This window comes from Mycotypha africana (genome assembly GCF_025528875.1).
Source record: "Mycotypha africana strain NRRL 2978 chromosome Unknown BDF20scaffold_1, whole genome shotgun sequence".
Classification (NCBI taxonomy): Eukaryota; Fungi; Mucoromycota; class Mucoromycetes; order Mucorales; family Mycotyphaceae; genus Mycotypha; species Mycotypha africana.
This window is the reverse complement of record NW_026515725.1, coordinates 1,987,250-2,006,450: the sequence shown is the minus strand read 5'-3', so window position 1 is coordinate 2,006,450 and position 19,201 is coordinate 1,987,250. Positions and strand designations below refer to the sequence as shown.

Below are 19,201 nucleotides of genomic sequence, written 5' to 3'. Positions count from 1 at the left end.
GTCTTACTAGTGCTATGTTTTGTCAAATCATCAATACTTTCTTTTCTTTCCACAACAATCAAACCATCGTCATACAATTTCTGCACTAGCAGTAATTGTTTGCCCTGAAATTCTATATCTATTCGGAAGAAAATCGTGGTCATTTTTATAATGTCATAAAATATTGATGCATTCTTTGATGATCCCATTCTTTTGTTTTGAATTCCCTATAACATTATATTGGCTTTCATCCGGAATATGGATTTTAGTAATAACGGTATTGTTGCTCCTCACCGTAAGCGAGGAACTCATAAAATAAGCAGAAGGAAGATAAGAAACAAAAATGTGGTTATGCCTGAAGGGAAACTTACTATTGCAGTAAAGCCGCCTCTTTTTGAGAATTTCAAAAGCGATGATGAAATGCTACAAGAAATTGTTTTGACTGATACCGAGCTTGACAACCACAAGGCCAATAATGATAAAAGATCCAAAATATTCAGGGAATATATGCCTTATCTCCCTGTTAATTATAGCATACATAACATCAGGAAAGAAGAAAAATCGCAAGCTGAATTTACAGCAGAAGTCCGCACTGATTTATTTGCCTTACAACACAATGCCAAAGTAAAAGAGAATATGAAGACACATGTGAAATTTGCAATTGATGAACACTATAAGCGTTTCGGATCCTTAAAGGATATAATGATACCCGCATCTCGATTGTCAATGACACCTATATTATCCAGTTCGATCTTTCCAACCATCAAAAGGTCCAATACTTCTTGTAATATCGCATCCCTGCTGAGAAATGGTAACAGTAATAGAGCAGACAAAGAGCTTCATAATATCAATGCAGTAGGATTACAAACTCAAAAGTCTTCAGCAGCTGTTCCCCGGTCGAATACAGCTTCAAAGCTACATATTGCTACTTCAGCCATATACGATGATGTGCTCGACAATACCTCAATAACGGAGACTAGTGGCGATTCGGCAGGAATGACTACGTGGTTTAACAGTGTAGTAAACCATTGGACTCATTATATAGCAGCAGGAGATAAGAAGAAGGCTCTAACAAGAAACTTAATAACAATGGATTACGATACACGGATCAACTTAGTGAATAATGATATTGAAGAGGAGGGAGAAGCAGCGGATAACGTAGAGGAATTCTTTTACGGTAGTGGCGAAGAAGAGAAAGGAGAGAAACTAGTCAAAGTGAGGCCAGATGAGAAGTGGAAAATAGCAAAAGGAAACATACAACAACGGGAACCATTAGAATTCGCAGGTGTAGCTGTACCAGATTACATTACAATAGCAAACGATACTTCTCAGCCGAGAGTCTTACTACATTGCATCAGTAAGTGTTGGACTATCAATACGCGTTCGACTCCAAACTTTTATGGGTTAGCTTACCAGCATTCAATTGTTAGTTCTACAGATTACTACTACTGGATCCAGCAAAGGTATTTTAAAGAAGTTCTCAGTTACGTCAACTATGGTAACACTCACAGTAAAATTTACTTTGTAGGTTACAAGTATAGCTTAAAATTCTCCGTAACAAACAATCCTACTACAACACAAGTAGGCGTAATGAAGAATATAGGGAAAGGAATGAGTGCAGCGCATCCTCGAAAAGTACTTACATTGTAAATACTCCTTTTGTTTTTGATCTCGTATATTCTCTAAAAGATTGCTGAGATTTCATAAACATCTATAGTGAGGTTCAAGACAGCTTCCAATTTATTTGTGACGCAACCCTAGACCCTTATAATTTGAAGGATCTTTTATGGGATCGCTTCCGGCTTTTCAAGAAGGATAACAAGACAATATTTGATAAAGGAGAAGCAAAGATATCTGATAAAACAGCAAAGGGCCAACTTGTATTAGACAGCGGATCGGACCCGTTAGAAAACTTCGCTACAAATGAAGTTGAACGTTATACTCTTCAAATTTCATCAGGACATTCACTTGATATAACCATTGCATTCTGGTTGGAGGATAGGGCCGGAGAGGTTAGCGTTCAGAAGCGACCGCTCAGATACCATGATGTCAATGAGGAGATAGTGATGAATGAATTTGAGGATAAAGTTTCACATTTTTGCCGTATAGGAGATTATTTGTATTTCTACACAAAGGGCATTGAGAAACCGGTAACATACATCATCTATTAAGAATAAGCTTTTGCTGTTTATAGCTTAGATCGAGTAAACGAAACAAATACCAACTAACGGATTCTTCTTGTATGCTATGATCCGGGTCATATAGGAATGGATCAAATATTGGGCTACATATGAAGGCGGTTCTCTTCTGATCAAGCTTGCCGAGAATTCTCGCAAAGACATAAACGACTGTGTTAAATCTATACCTTTGGAATATCTAACTGACATTAACACCAACCCACCAAAAGATATGAAGGATACCATTTACTATGGCCATGCATTTACTATCACATTGACCTTTGGGCATGAACAGATGTATATTACTTGTGATAATGAACATAGCTTTTTGATGTGGAAGACTTTATTAGGGCGTCACTAATCCTAAAACTTAAGTATGGTTTTGCTTTCTAATAACAAATGACCACTTAATCGGCTTGTGGCGCAGTGAAGTGTTTTCATTCGCTAATAAAAATTTTATTACAGCTATTTTTTCTACGCTTTTGTGGTCAAAAGGCAAAAGAGTCCTCGCTGGAGAAAAATAACCAAAAAAAACAAAAAAAAAAAACTAAATTCTGAGAGTCTACTGCGAACGGAGTAAAGCGGGAAAAAAAAAAAAAAATACTTTTGGTCTATTTTTGAGTTGTATCCTATTCTCTTTCCCAACTTCTTTCTCTTTTCTTTTCTAAAGAAACACACCCCTTTTTTACTTTTTTTTTAATTATCTATTTAAAAAAAGTATCTCTATTTTTTTCATTCATTAGACTATGAACAATGGTACAGCAAACAATAATAGCTTAGATCAGCAATTTGGTAAATGTCGTAGCAACAAAAATTGCAAATTTTCTTTTACTAAGTATAGTTAGTCGAAGACCCTCGGTTTATTAACTCTGCTTTTTTATCCTTTCTCGTTGTCGTCTTTGTATTTTATCATCTACGTTTCAACAGCTGGTATGAGCCTTAACAATAACAGTGGAAGTAATCCTCCTCAATCTCGTTATGTTCCTCCTCACTTGAGAAATCAAGCTAATCGTATAGATCGATCCGCCCAACAACCCTCTGACGGACCATCTTACACTCCTAAAAACAACGGTTGGAGTGATTGGAATGGAGGTAACCGCAGTCGTGGCGGTTGGAATTCCTCCTACTCTGATATGCCTCGTGGCGGTGGCCGTTATGGCGGTGGAGGTCGTTCTGATTTTTATGAACGCGGATCTTATGGTGGTTATCGTCGTCATCAACAAGACGGCGGATATCAACGTCGTGACGAAACTCAAGGTTACTGGAAAGATGGTGTTCATCACATCGGTAACCGTAATCCTCGTACGGAAAGGGATCTGTTCGGTACTCAAGATGATACCTTAACTCAACACACCGGTATCAACTTCGAAAAGTACGATGATATTCCTGTCGAAGCTAGTGGTCATGATTGTCCCGAATGTATCAACACTTTCACTTCGCCTCCTATTGATCCTCATCTTTTGAGTAACATCGAATTAGCCCGATACACCACCCCCACACCTGTTCAAAAATATTCTATTCCTATCGTTAACGCCGGTAGAGATTTAATGGCCTGTGCTCAAACCGGTTCTGGTAAGACCGGTGGTTTCCTTTTCCCTGTTCTTTCTGAACTTTTCACAAAGGGTCCAAAGACCCCTGCTGTAGATGAAGATCAACCACAGCGCGGTTACCGCCCTCGTAAGGCACACCCTCAAGTTTTAATCTTGGCTCCTACTCGTGAATTGGTGTCTCAAATTTATGATGAAGCTAAGAAATTTGCTTATCGTTCTTGGGTCAAGCCTGCAGTTGTTTACGGTGGTGCTGACATTGGTGCTCAGATCCGCAACATTGAACATGGTTGTGATTTGCTTGTTGCCACTCCTGGTCGTTTGGTCGACTTACTTGAACGTGCTCGTATTTCTCTTTCTCTTGTTCGTTACCTCGTTTTGGATGAAGCTGACCGTATGTTGGATATGGGTTTCGAGCCTCAAATTAGACGTATCGTTGAAAAGGAAGATATGCCTCGTGTCGATGATCGTCTCACTCTTATGTTCTCTGCCACCTTCCCTCGTGATATCCAATACTTGGCTCGTGATTTCTTGAAAGATTACATTTTCTTGTCCGTCGGTCGTGTTGGTTCAACTTCTGAAAATATTACTCAAAAGGTCGAATATGTTGAAGATGAAGACAAGCGCTCTGTCTTGCTTGACATTCTTCACTCCAGCGATAACAATGGTCTTTGCTTGATCTTTGTCGAAACCAAGCGCATGGCTGATTCTCTTTCTGATTTCTTGTTGGATCATAACTTCCCCGCCACCGCTATCCATGGTGATCGTACACAGCGTGAACGTGAACGTGCCTTAGATTCCTTCAGAACAGGTCGTACCCCTATTATGGTTGCTACTGCTGTTGCCGCTCGTGGCTTGGATATTGCCAACGTTTCTCACGTCATTTCTTACGATTTGCCTACTGATATTGACGATTATGTCCATCGTATTGGTCGTACTGGTCGTGCCGGTAACACCGGTTTGGCCACTGCTTTCTTCAATCGCAATAACAAGAATATTGTCAATGATTTAATCAACATTTTAGAAGAAGCCAATCAAGAAATTCCTACCTTCTTAGAATCCATTGCCAGAGAAACCCGTTCTTTCAGTGGCCGTGGCCGTGGCCGTGGTCGTGGTGGTGCTACTTTCGGTGGCAGAGATTACAGAAAGTCTAACAACAATGATTGGGGATACAATAATAACAGCCGTGATTCTGGATTCCCTGCCTTGGGCGGTGGACGTCCCTCTTACAATAGTGGTGGTTATAACAATAACAGCAGTAATGTTCCTTTACAATATCAAACTAAGACCAGCTGGTTCTAAAAAAGACACAAGTAACAGTACGTGTGCAGGAAAGTAAAAGAAATTGATTTCTGGAAGAGAAGAATCAAAGCAAGAAACGATAGCTGTATACCTCTCTTACTTAATCATTTACAAATCACTTCACATTCTCAAAATTCAGTCTTTTTTAATATGAAAACAAAAATTAAGAAAACACATCATAATCTAGCTCTTATTAGTTTTTAATGCATTACTTCTTCCTCAATAAAACTTAGAATTATTTAACCGATATCCACTCTTATTGCCTCTTTTACTGTGCAATGTCTGGGTTGTTCTTTAGAAATGTAAACGCATACATTAACAAGAAAACAGCGCAACTGGCTAACAAAATCTGTTCAGTATTTACAATGATGCTGCTTTATTATTACTATTTACATTTGACTTAATCTATCGATTATTTCGCATTTGTTGCTTTTTATTCTTATCCACTCGAGCTTTCTTTTCTTCTCTCTTCTTTTCATATTGATCTTCTAAAGGATCAACATGATCCGGCACAGGAATGAGCCAATCTTGATCCAATTCTCCCTTCTCCTTTGGCTTGTAGCCCCAACGAGGTACATATTTGCCTGTTGCTTCATCGTAAACCATTCTGTCCTTCTTTCTTTTCTGAATGCCCTTTGTCTTAGCAAACTTCTCCCATTTGGAAAGAGGTTTATCTTTAGGTAAAGGTTTCTCACGAGGCAAGGTGAAAGTGCGCGGTGGTAATTCAGCAAGAACACCTGTATCGGCGCTGGTAACAGGTAATTTGAATAACTCATTTACAATAAGTTGTGTATTATCTCTGGTCAAGTCGAGTAAATATTTTTCCTTATTGTTTTTGCTTCTATTTTGTTTGGATATTCAAATTAAATAAGTAACAATTAAACAGCAAAGTTAAACTAATGCGTTTCAGCTAAGTCCTACTTTAAGATCTTTTCGTCTAAAGCATTGCTATCAAAACCAGTCAACAAGTTGACGTCAAAGTCAAGAGGTACAGGTTTTTCAACAGTGATTGGTTTGCTAAAGAGATGGGTGATAGAAAGTTAGCTCAACATCATACTAGATAACACCAAACGCTAACAAAATGCCATAGTTATGACAAGAAATTGCTTACTATTGAGCTTCATGTGCTTGTAAAATCTCGGTGACATCCATTTTAGATTTCGATTGGTATAAAGTGCTTTTACAATCAAAGAGATCTAGTTTTTTCACGTTTGAAAGAAGGCTTTGAAACTGAGATTCTGTGACGGTTTGTGATTTTACTGCACTCCAATTGTTCCTGATTTCTGACTTCCAGCAGACTCATTCGACTCGGCTGGACAAGAACTTGTTTTAAATCACGGTACATTTGCGACTGATAGATCTCTCCCCTTTTTACTCACAAAGCGGCTATATGTAATTGCCTGTATTCTAGAAACTATAGTGCTGTTTCTTTGCTGGAATTAGGCATAATAAATTTTTTCCTCGTTATGCACGACATAAGTTGGAGGTTCTTTTCTGCTTCTTTTTGGATAGTCAACTAAGTACAATTAGGGCCTAAAGCAATTGGTCTTTGTGATTTGTTCGCATCGTAGTATGTTCTTTTGTTGTAAGCAACTCGCAAAGGAGCAATAAGTCTCAAAAATAATTTTTTATAAGCAATCGTAGATTATGTCCTTTTGCCAGTTTTTCGACCACACTTCGTCTTCTTATTTAGCTGTTCAAGTTACGTATTATTCAGAAATCAGTAATAATGCGAAGTCGGCTTATATTTCTGATTGTGTGTTTTGCTGTAAATTATATCGTTCATGCTCTTTTTTTTTTTTTTTTTTTTTTTTTTTTTTTTTTTTTTTTTTGTTCTTCTCCCTTTAAAATCCCCTTTTGAAGTATAACCTCTACTTCGCTAAGCAATCGGTTGCAAGTGTACGTCATTGAAATGACAGGAACAAATCTTGACGAATGTTTAGAAAAGCTTTACAAAAAACAACTACTAGCGGAATGTGTTTTGAAAGATATATGCGAAAAGACGAAAGAATTGCTAATGTCAGAAAGCAATGTTGTTCATATAAAAGCTCCAGTAACGGTTGTAGGCGATATCCATGGGTAGAGTAACAATAGCCTTCCCCTTTTGTATATCGTTTATTACAATACTTACTGTGAACTATTGAAAATAATGCAATATAGTCAATATTACGATTTAATTGAAATATTTCGAATTGGTGGTTATTGCCCAGACACAAATTACTTATTTCTTGGTAAAACTGTTAAACAGAAAGAATAGTAATCTTATTTTGTGTGCTTATAAGTATTCGTTAAAAATTTCTGCTTTCTAGGCGACTATGTTGATAGAGGATTATTTAGTATCGAAACAATATCATTATTAACATGCTTAAAATTGAGATACCCAGATCGTGTGCAACTTGTAAGAGGAAATCATGAGTCGAGGGCAGTGACTCAGGTACGAGTTAGATTACTTGTCTCGAGCGAAATATTGTGAAATGACCATGCTAATGACCTCCTACTTATAGACATATGGATTCTATGCGGAATGTATGAGGAAATATGGCTCCATGCAGGTGTGGAAGTACTTTACAGATATGTTCGATTACTTGACACTATCAGTCGTTATTGATAATAGCATTTTTTGTGTACATGGAGGTATTTCTTGTTGAATAAGTTATTGAAGTTTAGTGCTTCATTATATAAGGTCAACTAAAAATTCTTGCATCTAGGTCTATCGCCAACCATACACGTTGTAAATCAGATTAAGGTGATAGACAGATTTAAAGGTAAAATGAGAGATACAATTGAAGTATAGTTCCAGTGATGTAACAGGAACTTTCTTAGAAATACCACATGAAGGCGCAATGGCAGATCTTGTTTGGTCTGATCCGGACCCAGATAAAGAAGATTTTGCTATATCAGCTAGGTAACAATTTAGTTAAACGAAATTCTCCTATACAATTAACACAATTGCTAACTGGTATAAAAAAATCAACAGAGGAGCAGGCTATACGTTCGGAAAAGCAGTGGTGAATCGTTTCTTGCATTTAAATAGTATGGATCATATATTGAGAGCACATCAATTATGTAATGCGGGATATCAAGTTCTATTTGATGACAAACTATCTACGGTTTGGTCAGCGCCTAACTATTGTTACCGTTGTGGCAATCTGGCGTCAATATTAGAGGTGAGCGCGAATGGTGAAAGGTATTTCAATGTATTTGATGCTGCGCCCGAAAATGATAGAGTATTAGACAATTCAGCATTATCTGGAAAGGTACGAAAACCAACGTTAGCATGACATTTTCATTACTATCTGATTAACATTTGTTTTATACTTAGGATGCAAAACTCGAGTACTTCTTGTAGTTTCAGCGACACTTCGAAAATTAATTGCTCTCTCTGTATATCAATTTCCAGCGATTATCAAACTGTGAACAATATTTTATACCCCTAACGCTAATCGCAGAAGGCAACAATGGTTGCTTCGTAATAAACGATAGTTTGGTCAATATGGCTATAACCCATAGCCTTTAGACTTTATCATTGGCTGGGCAAGGCAACATTGTGGACGCTTATCAAGTGGATGATTGGAGACGCTGTTAAGTGTTAGCCTCTGAATTAAAGAACCGCTAAGAAGCTTAATTAAGTGCAAAACAGCTTTCCCCCTTTTTATTGTTTTACAATTTCAAGAACACTAGCAGATAATACATTAGATGCTACGATGTTCAGCTCAACTCCTTTAGATTTACCTACGCATAGCCTAAACACACACTATGGTAAATCACCAGCGACAGCTTACGCCATAAGCAGTGGGAAAAGAATCTCGACTCTAAGAATCGTTAAACAGTCTCTGGAAATCATTCTAAGCAACCAGGACTCAAAGCAGATATTCTATTTCCTGTTATTGAATCTGTCATATATGTTTGTACAATTGGCATATGGTGTTTGGACTAATTCCTTAGGTCTAATTTCAGATGGTAGTGATAGAGCTGATCAGCTTGTTATTATAGCAAAGGACGCGTATAAATGATAATGGATATACTGACCCCTTTTATTTTTTATTTTTGCTCAAACTTAGCTATCCACATGTTTTTTGATTGTTTAGCTTTGGGTATTGGTTTATTTGCCGCTGTCATGAGTAAATGGCCTTCTAATTCAGAATATTCATACGGGTAAAAGTTCAAGAGGGTTGCTTGCGAATATACACATCAAATTCCCGTTTTAACGTTTATCACCATAGCTATAATCGTATCGAAACTGTAGCAGCTTACTTCAATGGTGTGTTTTTGGTCCTTATATCATTGTCTATTGTAGGCGAGGCTATACAAAGATTGATCAATCCTCCCATGATGAACACGCATCGTCTATTATTTATCAGTTTCATTGGGTTGGTTGTCAATTTAGTGGGTATCTTTGCATTTAATCATGGACATGCACATGGACATAGTCATGGTCACGACCACGGTCACGGACATGGACACGGCCATCACCATCATCACGGCCATAACCACGGACATAGTGCCAATATGCAAGGTAAATTAATCAAGGGAAAGCATGCAAGAAATTTTACTAATGGTTATCGATACATAGGTGTTTTTTTACACATCATGGCAGATACTCTAGGCTCCGTTGGTGTCATTGTGTCTACATTACTCATCAAATGGTTTGGTTGGACAGGCTTTGACCCCATTGCTTCTCTTTTCATTGCTACTCTTATTATTTTATCTGTAATACCCTTAATCAAGCAATCTGCCGCTGTTCTTATGTTGGAGCTCAATGACGATACGGTCACTGTTGTCGAAGGCACTCTAGAAGAGATTAAAAGCAATATTGACGGCATTATAAACTTTGATCAAGTGCGATTCTGGCCTTATGAGGCAGAAACAATGATAGGATCTCTTCATGTCCACGTCAAGGATGATGTTAAAGATACCCAAGCCATTCGACAGCAAGTTACAGAATGGCTTATGAGCCATATTGAGGGTTTAAGAGAAGTGTGTGTTCAAGTAGAATACCAAACTGCTGTGTTGGAGAGAAAAAATCAACGTTTTACAGTTCCTCAAGGGGGCTTTTTCCATACACCAGTGTATTCGAGTATTTCATCAATGAATAATGCGTATGTGAATCACAGAACAGCTATTATGGCAGATAATACGCCTAATTTCCACTCTCATCATTCCCACTCCCAGTATCATTTATCAAGTTCGTCTCCCAACACAACAGCAATGGATGCAATCAATCAGAATACACCTATACCACCTAATCCTACTTCTGCTGCTTTTACCAATCAATCTCACCTACCGTCTGCTGCATCTGGCGCTGCTTCCACTGTGATGGCTGCTCTTCAAAAGCAAACCAAAAAAGAGTAAGCAATACAAACTTCGCTTTTTTTTCCCATTGTTATTCTCGTTTCGTTTTCTCTCTTGATATTCGTATAGAAATGATACATAAAAATGTTTCAGTTTAAGGATTTTATAAAGGAATTATATGTGTAATAATAGTTGAAGGAAAAGCAGTGTCTTTGAAGATAGATTAAAGAAAGTTTTCATTATGGCTTGTACTAAAAATAATGTGACAGACAAGGAAGAAAAACCATGTCTGCCTTGACTTGATAATGAGAAATTATCTTTTTTAAGTTGCATTAATATGGTCTTACAGTCTCTGATCGGTAATCTTTCTGCGTAAATTTTAAAGAGAGCTGTAGCAGAAGGAAGAAAAAGTCCATGGTTGATTATTCGAGTTCTGAAAGAGTTTATATGCTGAGACTAAACCGCTTGTTTCATTAACGCATGGTTATCTATGAACTATGGATTACAAACTGTACTTTAAGGAAGCTGAAAACTATCCAAAAGACTACAGTTGATATAGAAAAGGGAATTGAACCTGTATGCTTAAATTATTAAGATGAAGCACAAGTGGCGCATAATCAATGGACACTAGCAAACTCAATATTCGGTGAACATGATAAATCTCATTATGTTATATTGATCATTCGACCAAAAATCCCTAACACATGTACTTTAATTATGTAGAAGAATGTATGTTATGGTAAATTGAGGGCCAAAGCATAGTATGTAGAAAGCTATATAATAAACTACATTCCTGGAATTTTACAGCAATGCATACAACACATGAGCTATATATTTATGCTGTAACTAACGTACGTGGTTGTGTAGAATAATTACGAATAATCAATGAATCAGAAAGGATAACATAGTTCCAACCTGCGGATTGAGCTCGTGATCCAGGTGTAGAAGGCGCTACTAAAAATGAGCGATCGAATGACAAAGGTGTGCCCATTGGTGCTTCAGTGAAACAACCATGAACGGTCAAAAACAAAACTACCGGATGCTTTGATGAACCAGGCGTTTGCCATGCATCCGTGATAAAGTTCATGTTACTAGAAAGATCGTGCACTGTGGCCGGTAATTGATTAATACGCTTGATAATATTTTCGTTCCCTATTACCATACGTTGACCAGGTCGCATTTGGCTATTTCCCCAAGCTGTTTGCTGTTGAACAGTGCCTTGATTACTGAACACTACTGAGAATATGGCATCTGTATCGTATAAATCCAATAACGATGGACGCTGGGTGTCGAATAATGGAAAGTATTTGGATAAAAGGTCTTGTGTAGCAATACGTGAATTATCCTGATCGAAAAATTCAGCACGTACAGGCAATGGTAAGTCATTTGTTGCAGGCGATACTATTAGATTGTTGGGTATGCTAGGTGAGGCTGCGGGCGTGAAATTGACTGATCCCGGCGTATCAGTCACTGGTTGCATATCTAATGTATGGATGGTTGGAAATCGTTTCAATACCTCTTTTCGATATTGATCTAAAGTGTTGTTGATTTGAATAGGATTTCCAGATAGAAGTAGTTCCTGCAAGTTGTGTAATCTATTTCTTAATTTATCTAAACTACGGAATTCGGCTATATCATTATCGGCAACGGAGAGGTTTTGGAGGTTGGGAAATAAGTCTGCTAGTTTTTGAAGAGGTGCAACTGACCATAATTTGTTTCGCGCAAAAGAAATAGTTTGCAACTGTAATGAAGAAATGAGTAAATTACTGTAACTCTACGTTCTGGTAGTAAGATGTCTCATTTTTCGCTTACTTGATCACCATATAATGATTTAGCTGCCTGTACTAATTTAGAGATGACGACGCTGATGCTATGCTGTGTTTCTGGTAGTTCATCTAAATCGAGATATCCAGCTTGTGGGTTCCACCTTTCATTCAAAAACCCTTCTAACAAGGCTGATACTTTGGAAGGTCTTCGATCACCTTGTTGTTTATTGAAATTATTGTTCTTATTCATACCACCACCGGCATTGCTACCATTACTGCCGCCACGGCTGATCTGTAGTAACTGTTCCAATATAAAGATTAGATTATGTCAAAATAACATTTTCTGAATCAGTACTTTACGTTGTGGGCGCCAAACTGATAGTTATTCATTCTACAAAGATTATCTGCTGTTGCCTCATCAGTTACTGTTATATACAAAAATCCATCATGTTCTTGTACCTAAAGGATAAGTATTCTCTCAGTTTTTTTGACGTTATTCTCTCACTTTATAATCCAGTACTTACATCCAATGCTTCCCATGGAGCCTTTGACTTTCGTGTTAAAAATCCGAGCACTTTTTGTTCAGCTCCTGGGGGAAATCCCGTGACCTATTAAGAGACAAAAACCATACAGTTAGTTTTACAGTTTTCTCAGAAACATTGAAATTCGATTGAAAATACTTTACTGTCACTACATTGCCTGCAGAGGTATCACTGTTTAAGAATACAAAAGTATTGAGAAAGAGAAATTGATCAGCTATCGAATATGCGAAATTCATTCCGGATTTTTTGTACAGTTGGCGCTGTTTTCACAAATAAAAAGCTATAGCTATACTTTACGGCCTCATGTCGATGTCTTCGTCTACAAACTCATTTTTGAATCGATCATCGCCACTGTATCGATTTCTTCGCCCGCGATTACCATTATTATTGTTATTACTAGAAAAAGCGCCTCCGCCTCTATAGCTTCCTCGGCCTCGCTGTTGTGGTGGTGGTTGATTGTGTTGTTGATGATGATACTGGCCTTGAGGCTGATTTTGATAATAACCACCCGAATTGCTGTTTCTTTGATTGGAAGCATTTGACTGCCCTAATCTGTCATTTATAGGAATATTGGTTGGACCTAAACGTGCTGTAATGGAAAGGCCACCGCCGCTGCTGCTGTTATTATTATACGCGTTGTTGGTGGTGTATCCCCCACCGCGGCCACTATGACCACCACCACCTCTTCCGCCTCCACGTCTGGGTTGTCGATCGCTGTACATTATTAATTGAAATGACTTATTTACAATTACAATTAGAAAGGAAAGGAAAAAGAAAGCTACAGTCAGGAGAGAAGTAGTAAAGAAGAATAAGCCTATTAGAAATGCAGTGTCTTTTCGCTTATAGCTATGACTTCACGGCCTTGAAGCTAATTGGCGATCTTGCGGCCTCGAACAAAAATACCCTTCTGGGCGGAAAAGATCTGCCGGACTGGCCTGTGCTCCCACGACACCTCGGTTAATTCATGGTTTCCCATCATCTACGGCTGTCTTTCAATTTTTGTAACTGTTTGTTGCCAGTGTTGTTCTTTTTACCACAATTGAGCGAGAACCTGACAACAACATGGAGGGGCTTAACGTTGATACTATACCAACCAACCTACTAGGTCGAATCCTCTTACAGTTACATACCCTACCTAGATCGGAAAACATCAATCTATTATCGATTATGCAAGATGCCTTACAACAGTATGGTTATACAAACGATCTGAACGCGTTCCTCGATTACTGCCAAAAGTTAGTAGTGCCAACAGTGGCCACTTCTACTGACAATGGCTATGGGGTGGGAAGTCAGCAGCAGTCAACCTGGTTATGGGAAACCTACGAAATAAAATCAGATGATGATTGGGATCTTGCCAACTATAAAAAAGCAGAGCAACTGGTTGGCGTGAGATTTGTCTTGACTTCCACTACAGTAACGTGGGGAATGAAATTATTCGGGCTCACGTATAATACTATGCTAATGAGAAGAAGTTTTTCTTCCGGTATTTAGGCACGAAAGGGCATAGAATTAACAAGGTTCTCACAAGTCCAACGTACTGACGATAGTCTCTTCTATTCATTTCAGGGACGCATGTTCCCGATCGAAGATCTGATCAATGATACACTCTATTACTTTCAACAAAAGTGCTCCTTGAACGATCAGCATGATGCTTACGACGACGATAAGGAAGGCTCAGATGGCATGACTGGAAGTGAAATCGAGAAATCAGGGTTATTAAATATTTTACAAGAAAGATCAGATAAATGTCGCCAGGATAGACTAGCGTTTCAGAAACGATCAAATGCCTTAGATCATGCAAATTACCATCTTATGGGAGTTCTCTTAGTAAGGCTGGAAGATGTGGCTCTTAGCAAGCCCACTGCCAACACGTGGTGCCTGTATCTTAGAGACTACCGAGGAAATAATGCAGATGGATCACTATGGCGTGTGATATCAAAAGACAAAGAAGAACAGGCAACTGTAAGACTGAATCGTTTGAGAATGTATGGATCTATTAAAACTTACCTCAAGTGTTCTCTCTGTAGATCTCTTCAGACCAAGCTTTGGCGGATATTACAGGACAGATTTATGGTTACTGTAATCCTACAGTCTTCTCGCGCGATTACAGACCCGCTTATTTATTCTATGGAAATATTGACATGCTAGATCAGTCGTCTTATAGTCCTGTTGCTCAAGTTGACTCAATTAAACAGCAACAAGCTGAAGAACATTGTAACAATCAGGATACGCGTAATAACGGTGGCACAATCACGTTTGCAGATTATACCTTCGATGATGACGGGTATGACCCAAATGACTTTGGTGTGGACTATGCATATTCAGCCACGGAAGCACCCATAGAGGACGATACAGCATGTTATCATTGTGGGAAAAAAGATGAATTTCCGAATAACGATATTTTTCTTTGTGACCTTTGTAACCAAGGCTTTCATCAGCTGTGCGAAGATCCACCCATAGACAATTCCGAAATACAATTGGATCCTTGGTACTGTAGAACATGTAGTAAAGCACAAAATATACCCTTACCAAACCTCCCAAGCTCATCTACAAGATCGCCTTGTTATGAGACGACAACAACGTCTACAAATATTACAGAACAAAAAGCAAGTATACCCTCAATAGAACATACCAACACTACTGCTGCTGCTCATAACACAGCGATTTCTTATACATCACCGTTACCATCAAATAATATGAGTGAAACTACTTCGAAATACTTTTCAGTGGAAAACACAGAAGCAAGTAAAGCAGAAGTAGATGATAATGGCGATGATAGCCTTTACAACAACCTTACAAAGCGTAAGCGAAATGATGAAGCTATAGTGAATAACCATCCAAATAATAATAGCCGTGGTAGAAATAACACAGCACGCCGATCGAGGCCATTTCAAAGAAAATTGGATCACTTTTAAATTGTCGTACCGCCTAATAAATAAAGAAAAAACCTCGAAAATAAATTGCTTTTTCATTTTATAGGATACATTCATTACCGAGCACAAAGCTTTTGTCCCTATAGTTTCATCCAACCATGGCAAATCTCTAGCTTAACTTTGGGTTTGATGTTCTGAATCCATTGCAACATTTGCTTTTGCTCGTCTATAAATTTTGCAAAGATATCGGTCCTACGTTCGATCATCACCGCTTGAAAAGACACAATACGTTTTGAGCTAACCGCTCCCAAGATTGAAATAATCCTTGTCTTCATAAAACATTAAGGTCTTCTTTTCGTTTCTTGAACTTTCTCTATGTGAATCATACATGCTCTAAATTCGACTTCTTCAAAACCAATTTGCAACTGTTCAAATAGACAATCCCATCTTGCATTGTATTTTCATCGAGAAGAACCACGTTCCTCCTGTACACCGTCCTTCAATCGAGCTTCTTCCATGGCGATGATCTTCTCAACGTGAGCCGTAAGTCGTTGTCAAAGTACACTCAAATGGCCTACAAATTGATTGAATTTTCGTTGAGGAAACCGCCAAAGATTTATTCGAGAAACTCATTTGTAACCGTAGCAAATTTGTTTGATTGACATGAATTTATTGAAATAGTCTATACAAAGTACACATTGAGCTTCCTCTGTAGTTTTAATGGGTGCTTTCCTGTAGACTTTGTTATTGAAAATAGGTAGCTCAAACAGACATTTATACGATAAAATCAAAAGATAAAGAGATATGTAAATTGTTATACCTTTTGTTTTTTATGAACTCATACATATTTCTGTAAATGCATTTTCTCTCACATCGATAGCATAATTATATTATAAATTTTTACGATTATATGACTTGAAAATCAACAGAAAGTAGTATAACTTACAAACGGACGATTTACCAGACTAACTATTGTCAACAAATTTTCAGGATGAGCTGCATTTTCCCAAAACTGAATGTGGGGTAATCGTCTGTCTGTACAAATAAGGAAGTCTGACTCATCGTTTATCACAGAAGCGAGCATTGAAAGAATTAAACTAAGTCCGACGAAAAACTGTACAAACTTGGACTTTGACTGTTGTCATTTGAACTTGTCAAAATTCAAGGTGCAACACTGTATATCTAACGTTACAAAAAAGCAAGATTTTTGCATTAAGGACAGTTATGAATGTGCATAGAATTTTCTAACTGTCTTTCAACAGGCCTATGTTGTAACTGATATAGGTGCAAATGCGAGAAGAAAGGGAACGAAGAATACAAACCGGATTTTTCGGAATTTAGAACTTCTGATCCTCACTATGAATCAGTAGTTTAAGGTTTTTAGAGTGATTGAGTATATAAAAGCTAAAGTTAACATAAAAATTGTCTTTCTTCTCTCCTCTCTCTGTTTTTTCTGCGATTCTCTATCTAGATTTCTCTTTTCGAATCACAAGAATACTTCAAATATCAAACGATGGTCGATAATAAAGGAAAGGTCCTCCTCGCTTATTCTGGTGGTTTAGACACCTCAGTCATTTTGGCTTGGTTGATTGAACAAGGATACGAAACATTAGCTTATATTGCTGATGTTGGTCAAGAAGAAGATTTCGAAGCTATTAAGGCTAAGGCTTTGTCTGTTGGTGCTGCTAAAGTCTTTGTCGAGGTAAGTTCTCTTAATTGTATTCGAATCAGCGTAATACTGTTCTATCGAACAAATTGAACGAGCATTACTATTAATCTACTCGATAGGATCTCAAAGAAGAATTCGTCAAAGAACAAATCTTCCCTGCTATTCAAGCTAATGCTATCTATGAATCTGTCTACCTCCTTGGTACTTCTTTAGCACGTCCTGTCATTGCTCGTAAACAAATTGAAATTGCTGCTCGTGAAGGTTGTCAATATGTTTCTCATGGTTGTACTGGTAAGGGTAATGATCAAGTTCGTTTCGAATTGGCCTATTATGCCTTAAATCCTGATATTCAAGTCATTGCTCCTTGGAGATTGCCCAGTAAGTATTTTTTTAAGACCGCTTTTACATGTCAAAGGGATATTGGGTTAGTGTTTCTTCTTTCTTTTTCTTACTTACAACCATTTTTACAGTCTTCTTTGAACGTTTCGCTGGCCGTAGCGCTCTTTTGGATTTTGCTGCTGAAAAGGGTATTCCCGTTGCCCAAACCAAAGCAAAGCCTTGGTCCACTGATGAAAACTTGTTCCATATTTCATACGAAGCCGGTATTCTTGAAGATCCCAATGTTACTCCTCCCAAAGAAATGTGGAAGCTTACCGTTGATCCCGAAGATGCTCCCAACACCCCCGAACGTATTACTATCAGTTTTGAAAAGGGTATTCCTGTCAAGGTTGTCAACCACAACGATGGCTATGAGGTCACCGAGCCAGTTGCTCTTTTCACTTACCTCAACACTGTGGCTCGTCGTAATGGTATTGGCCGTATCGATATCGTAGAATCTCGTTTCATTGGTGTCAAATCCCGTGGTTGCTATGAAACTCCTGGAGGCACCATTTTAAGAACTGCTCATAAGGATTTGGAAGGTTTGACATTAGATGGACAATTGCGTGCTTTACGTGATCAAAACATTACCGTACCTTATGGCCGTGCTCTTTACAACGGCCAATACTATTCTCCTGAATGTGAGTATTTAGCCAAGTCTATTGAGTTCACACAACGTAATGTGACAGGCGATGTCAAGTTGAAGTTGTATAAGGGTAATACTGTTATTGAAGGTCGTGTCGCTCGCGGCAATGGTGCCAAATTATACGACATGCAAGAATCTTCAATGGATGAGCAAGGTGGCTATAATCCTCAAGATGCTGATGGTTTCATCAAGGTTCATTCTATTCGTCTCAAAAAATGGACTCCTGCTGATAAGCAATAAAGAGGTCAGCAAAGCTACTTGTGTCGTGATGTATTTTTGAAGTATATCTTTTTCTGTAAAAAACAAAAATTAATTTAGACTATTCTGCAAAACAATGAGCTCTCGCACACTTTCTATATTATATATATATCCTTCCTTTCCTTTGACTCTGTATCATCCTGTTTCATGTACAAAAAATTTGAATAAAATGAAAACGATAAAAATGTCGTTTTTGTCTATATGACTTACTATATTTTGAACAAGAGTAAAGAAAATTTTATATGTGAAGTTTGACGTGTTTGTGAGATACACTACTCGAGTGCGTACAAATCAGATAGATTATTTATTTACCGCAGTCTATCTACTGTATATCACGTCTAATATAGGCTATGTACAATATAGAACAAGATAGAGGCACACGAACCATCTGAACCTGAAGCATAATATGGTATTAATCAAGCGGATAAAATCTTGTCCTAGGTTTGCACTACGTCGAAAATAGTTTAAGAGTCTGTTTTGGCGGCAAAACGAAATCTCTAAATGAGAGTCTATCTACAATACCGGAGTTTTGGTGACATAATGTGTTCTCCACACAATATAGCTAATTCTTTTTTTCGGCCTTCAATTTCCCCAGGAAAAAAAAAATCAATTTATAGCCGCCACATTTGTTATGCATTAGATCAGTATATTAGGAGCCCCTCTGTTTCTTCAAACAAACACCAAACTTGCTAAGTATAAAACGTTGCTTACATTTGTGGCTTGCATAAACTATCGTCTTCCTACCTTTATTGCTTATCGATGTCTACCACAG

The 19,201-nt window shown here is 37.9% G+C and overlaps 7 protein-coding genes across 7 annotated transcripts; 5 read left to right on the top strand and 2 right to left on the bottom strand.

Annotated features, from left to right (window-relative positions):
- Window positions 1-57: 57 nt before the first annotated feature.
- Window positions 58-1,837, top strand: BDF20DRAFT_47510 (uncharacterized protein). Its single transcript, XM_053075534.1, has 3 exons — window positions 58-1,336; window positions 1,410-1,442; window positions 1,508-1,837. Exons 1-3 carry the CDS (start codon window positions 238-240, stop codon window positions 1,627-1,629), a joined length of 1,254 nt encoding a protein of 417 aa, XP_052940768.1. The 5' UTR covers window positions 58-237; the 3' UTR covers window positions 1,630-1,837.
- Window positions 1,838-2,902: 1,065 nt separating this feature from the next.
- Window positions 2,903-5,005, top strand: BDF20DRAFT_904131 (P-loop containing nucleoside triphosphate hydrolase protein; the record flags this gene model as incomplete). Its single annotated transcript, XM_053082990.1, has 2 exons — window positions 2,903-2,948; window positions 3,084-5,005. 2 exons carry the CDS (start codon window positions 2,903-2,905, stop codon window positions 5,003-5,005), a joined length of 1,968 nt encoding a protein of 655 aa, XP_052940767.1.
- A 249-nt stretch (window positions 5,006-5,254) lies between these two features.
- Window positions 5,255-6,185, bottom strand: BDF20DRAFT_845029 (ribosomal biogenesis regulatory protein). The gene is made up of 3 exons (XM_053079659.1): window positions 6,117-6,185; window positions 5,927-6,022; window positions 5,255-5,846 (listed from the first exon to the last, which is right to left on the bottom strand). Exons 1-3 carry the CDS (start codon window positions 6,155-6,157, stop codon window positions 5,411-5,413), a joined length of 573 nt encoding a protein of 190 aa, XP_052940766.1. The 5' UTR covers window positions 6,158-6,185; the 3' UTR covers window positions 5,255-5,410.
- Window positions 6,186-7,022: 837 nt separating this feature from the next.
- Window positions 7,023-10,357, top strand: BDF20DRAFT_812355 (Metallo-dependent phosphatase-like protein; the record flags this gene model as incomplete). The annotated part of the gene is made up of 11 exons (XM_053076775.1): window positions 7,023-7,084; window positions 7,166-7,236; window positions 7,315-7,439; window positions 7,510-7,639; window positions 7,714-7,770; window positions 7,829-7,910; window positions 7,983-8,276; window positions 8,796-8,965; window positions 9,067-9,160; window positions 9,229-9,521; window positions 9,579-10,357. 11 exons carry the CDS (start codon window positions 7,023-7,025, stop codon window positions 10,355-10,357), a joined length of 2,157 nt encoding a protein of 718 aa, XP_052940765.1.
- Window positions 10,358-10,907: 550 nt separating this feature from the next.
- BDF20DRAFT_845020 (uncharacterized protein) lies at window positions 10,908-13,504 on the bottom strand. Its single transcript, XM_053079658.1, has 6 exons — window positions 12,903-13,504; window positions 12,749-12,776; window positions 12,588-12,671; window positions 12,424-12,522; window positions 12,110-12,364; window positions 10,908-12,038 (listed from the first exon to the last, which is right to left on the bottom strand). The coding sequence occupies exons 1-6, from the start codon at window positions 13,325-13,327 to the stop codon at window positions 11,133-11,135; spliced, it is 1,797 nt and encodes a 598-aa protein (XP_052940764.1). The 5' UTR covers window positions 13,328-13,504; the 3' UTR covers window positions 10,908-11,132.
- A 784-nt stretch (window positions 13,505-14,288) lies between these two features.
- BDF20DRAFT_812484 (uncharacterized protein) lies at window positions 14,289-15,520 on the top strand (the record flags this gene model as incomplete). The annotated part of the gene is made up of 2 exons (XM_053076793.1): window positions 14,289-14,567; window positions 14,633-15,520. The coding sequence occupies 2 exons, from the start codon at window positions 14,289-14,291 to the stop codon at window positions 15,518-15,520; spliced, it is 1,167 nt and encodes a 388-aa protein (XP_052940763.1).
- Window positions 15,521-16,854: 1,334 nt separating this feature from the next.
- Window positions 16,855-18,651, top strand: BDF20DRAFT_845015 (argininosuccinate synthase). Its single transcript, XM_053079657.1, has 3 exons — window positions 16,855-17,180; window positions 17,267-17,525; window positions 17,618-18,651. Exons 1-3 carry the CDS (start codon window positions 16,992-16,994, stop codon window positions 18,409-18,411), a joined length of 1,242 nt encoding a protein of 413 aa, XP_052940762.1. The 5' UTR covers window positions 16,855-16,991; the 3' UTR covers window positions 18,412-18,651.
- The last annotated feature ends 550 nt before the right edge of the window (window positions 18,652-19,201 follow it).

Coding starts and splice junctions, on each gene's coding strand:
- BDF20DRAFT_47510 (XM_053075534.1), top strand. CDS start 238: ATGGATTTTAGTAATAACGGTATTGTTGCTCCTCACCGTAAGCGAGGA. Junction 1,337..1,409: donor AGTCTTACTACATTGCATCA/GTAAGTGTTGGA, acceptor TTCAATTGTTAG/TTCTACAGATTACTACTACT. Junction 1,443..1,507: donor TACTACTGGATCCAGCAAAG/GTATTTTAAAGA, acceptor TTTACTTTGTAG/GTTACAAGTATAGCTTAAAA.
- BDF20DRAFT_845029 (XM_053079659.1), bottom strand. CDS start 6,157: ATGGATGTCACCGAGATTTTACAAGCACATGAAGCTCAATA. Junction 6,023..6,116: donor CAAGCACATGAAGCTCAATA/GTAAGCAATTTC, acceptor CCATCTCTTTAG/CAAACCAATCACTGTTGAAA. Junction 5,847..5,926: donor TTAGACGAAAAGATCTTAAA/GTAGGACTTAGC, acceptor CAAACAAAATAG/AAGCAAAAACAATAAGGAAA.
- BDF20DRAFT_845020 (XM_053079658.1), bottom strand. CDS start 13,327: ATGTACAGCGATCGACAACCCAGACGTGGAGGCGGAAGAGGTGGTGGT. Junction 12,777..12,902: donor GAAGACATCGACATGAGGCC/GTAAAGTATAGC, acceptor ATTCTTAAACAG/TGATACCTCTGCAGGCAATG. Junction 12,365..12,423: donor ATCAGTTTGGCGCCCACAAC/GTAAAGTACTGA, acceptor ATATTGGAACAG/TTACTACAGATCAGCCGTGG.
- BDF20DRAFT_845015 (XM_053079657.1), top strand. CDS start 16,992: ATGGTCGATAATAAAGGAAAGGTCCTCCTCGCTTATTCTGGTGGTTTA. Junction 17,181..17,266: donor CTGCTAAAGTCTTTGTCGAG/GTAAGTTCTCTT, acceptor TCTACTCGATAG/GATCTCAAAGAAGAATTCGT. Junction 17,526..17,617: donor TGCTCCTTGGAGATTGCCCA/GTAAGTATTTTT, acceptor CCATTTTTACAG/TCTTCTTTGAACGTTTCGCT.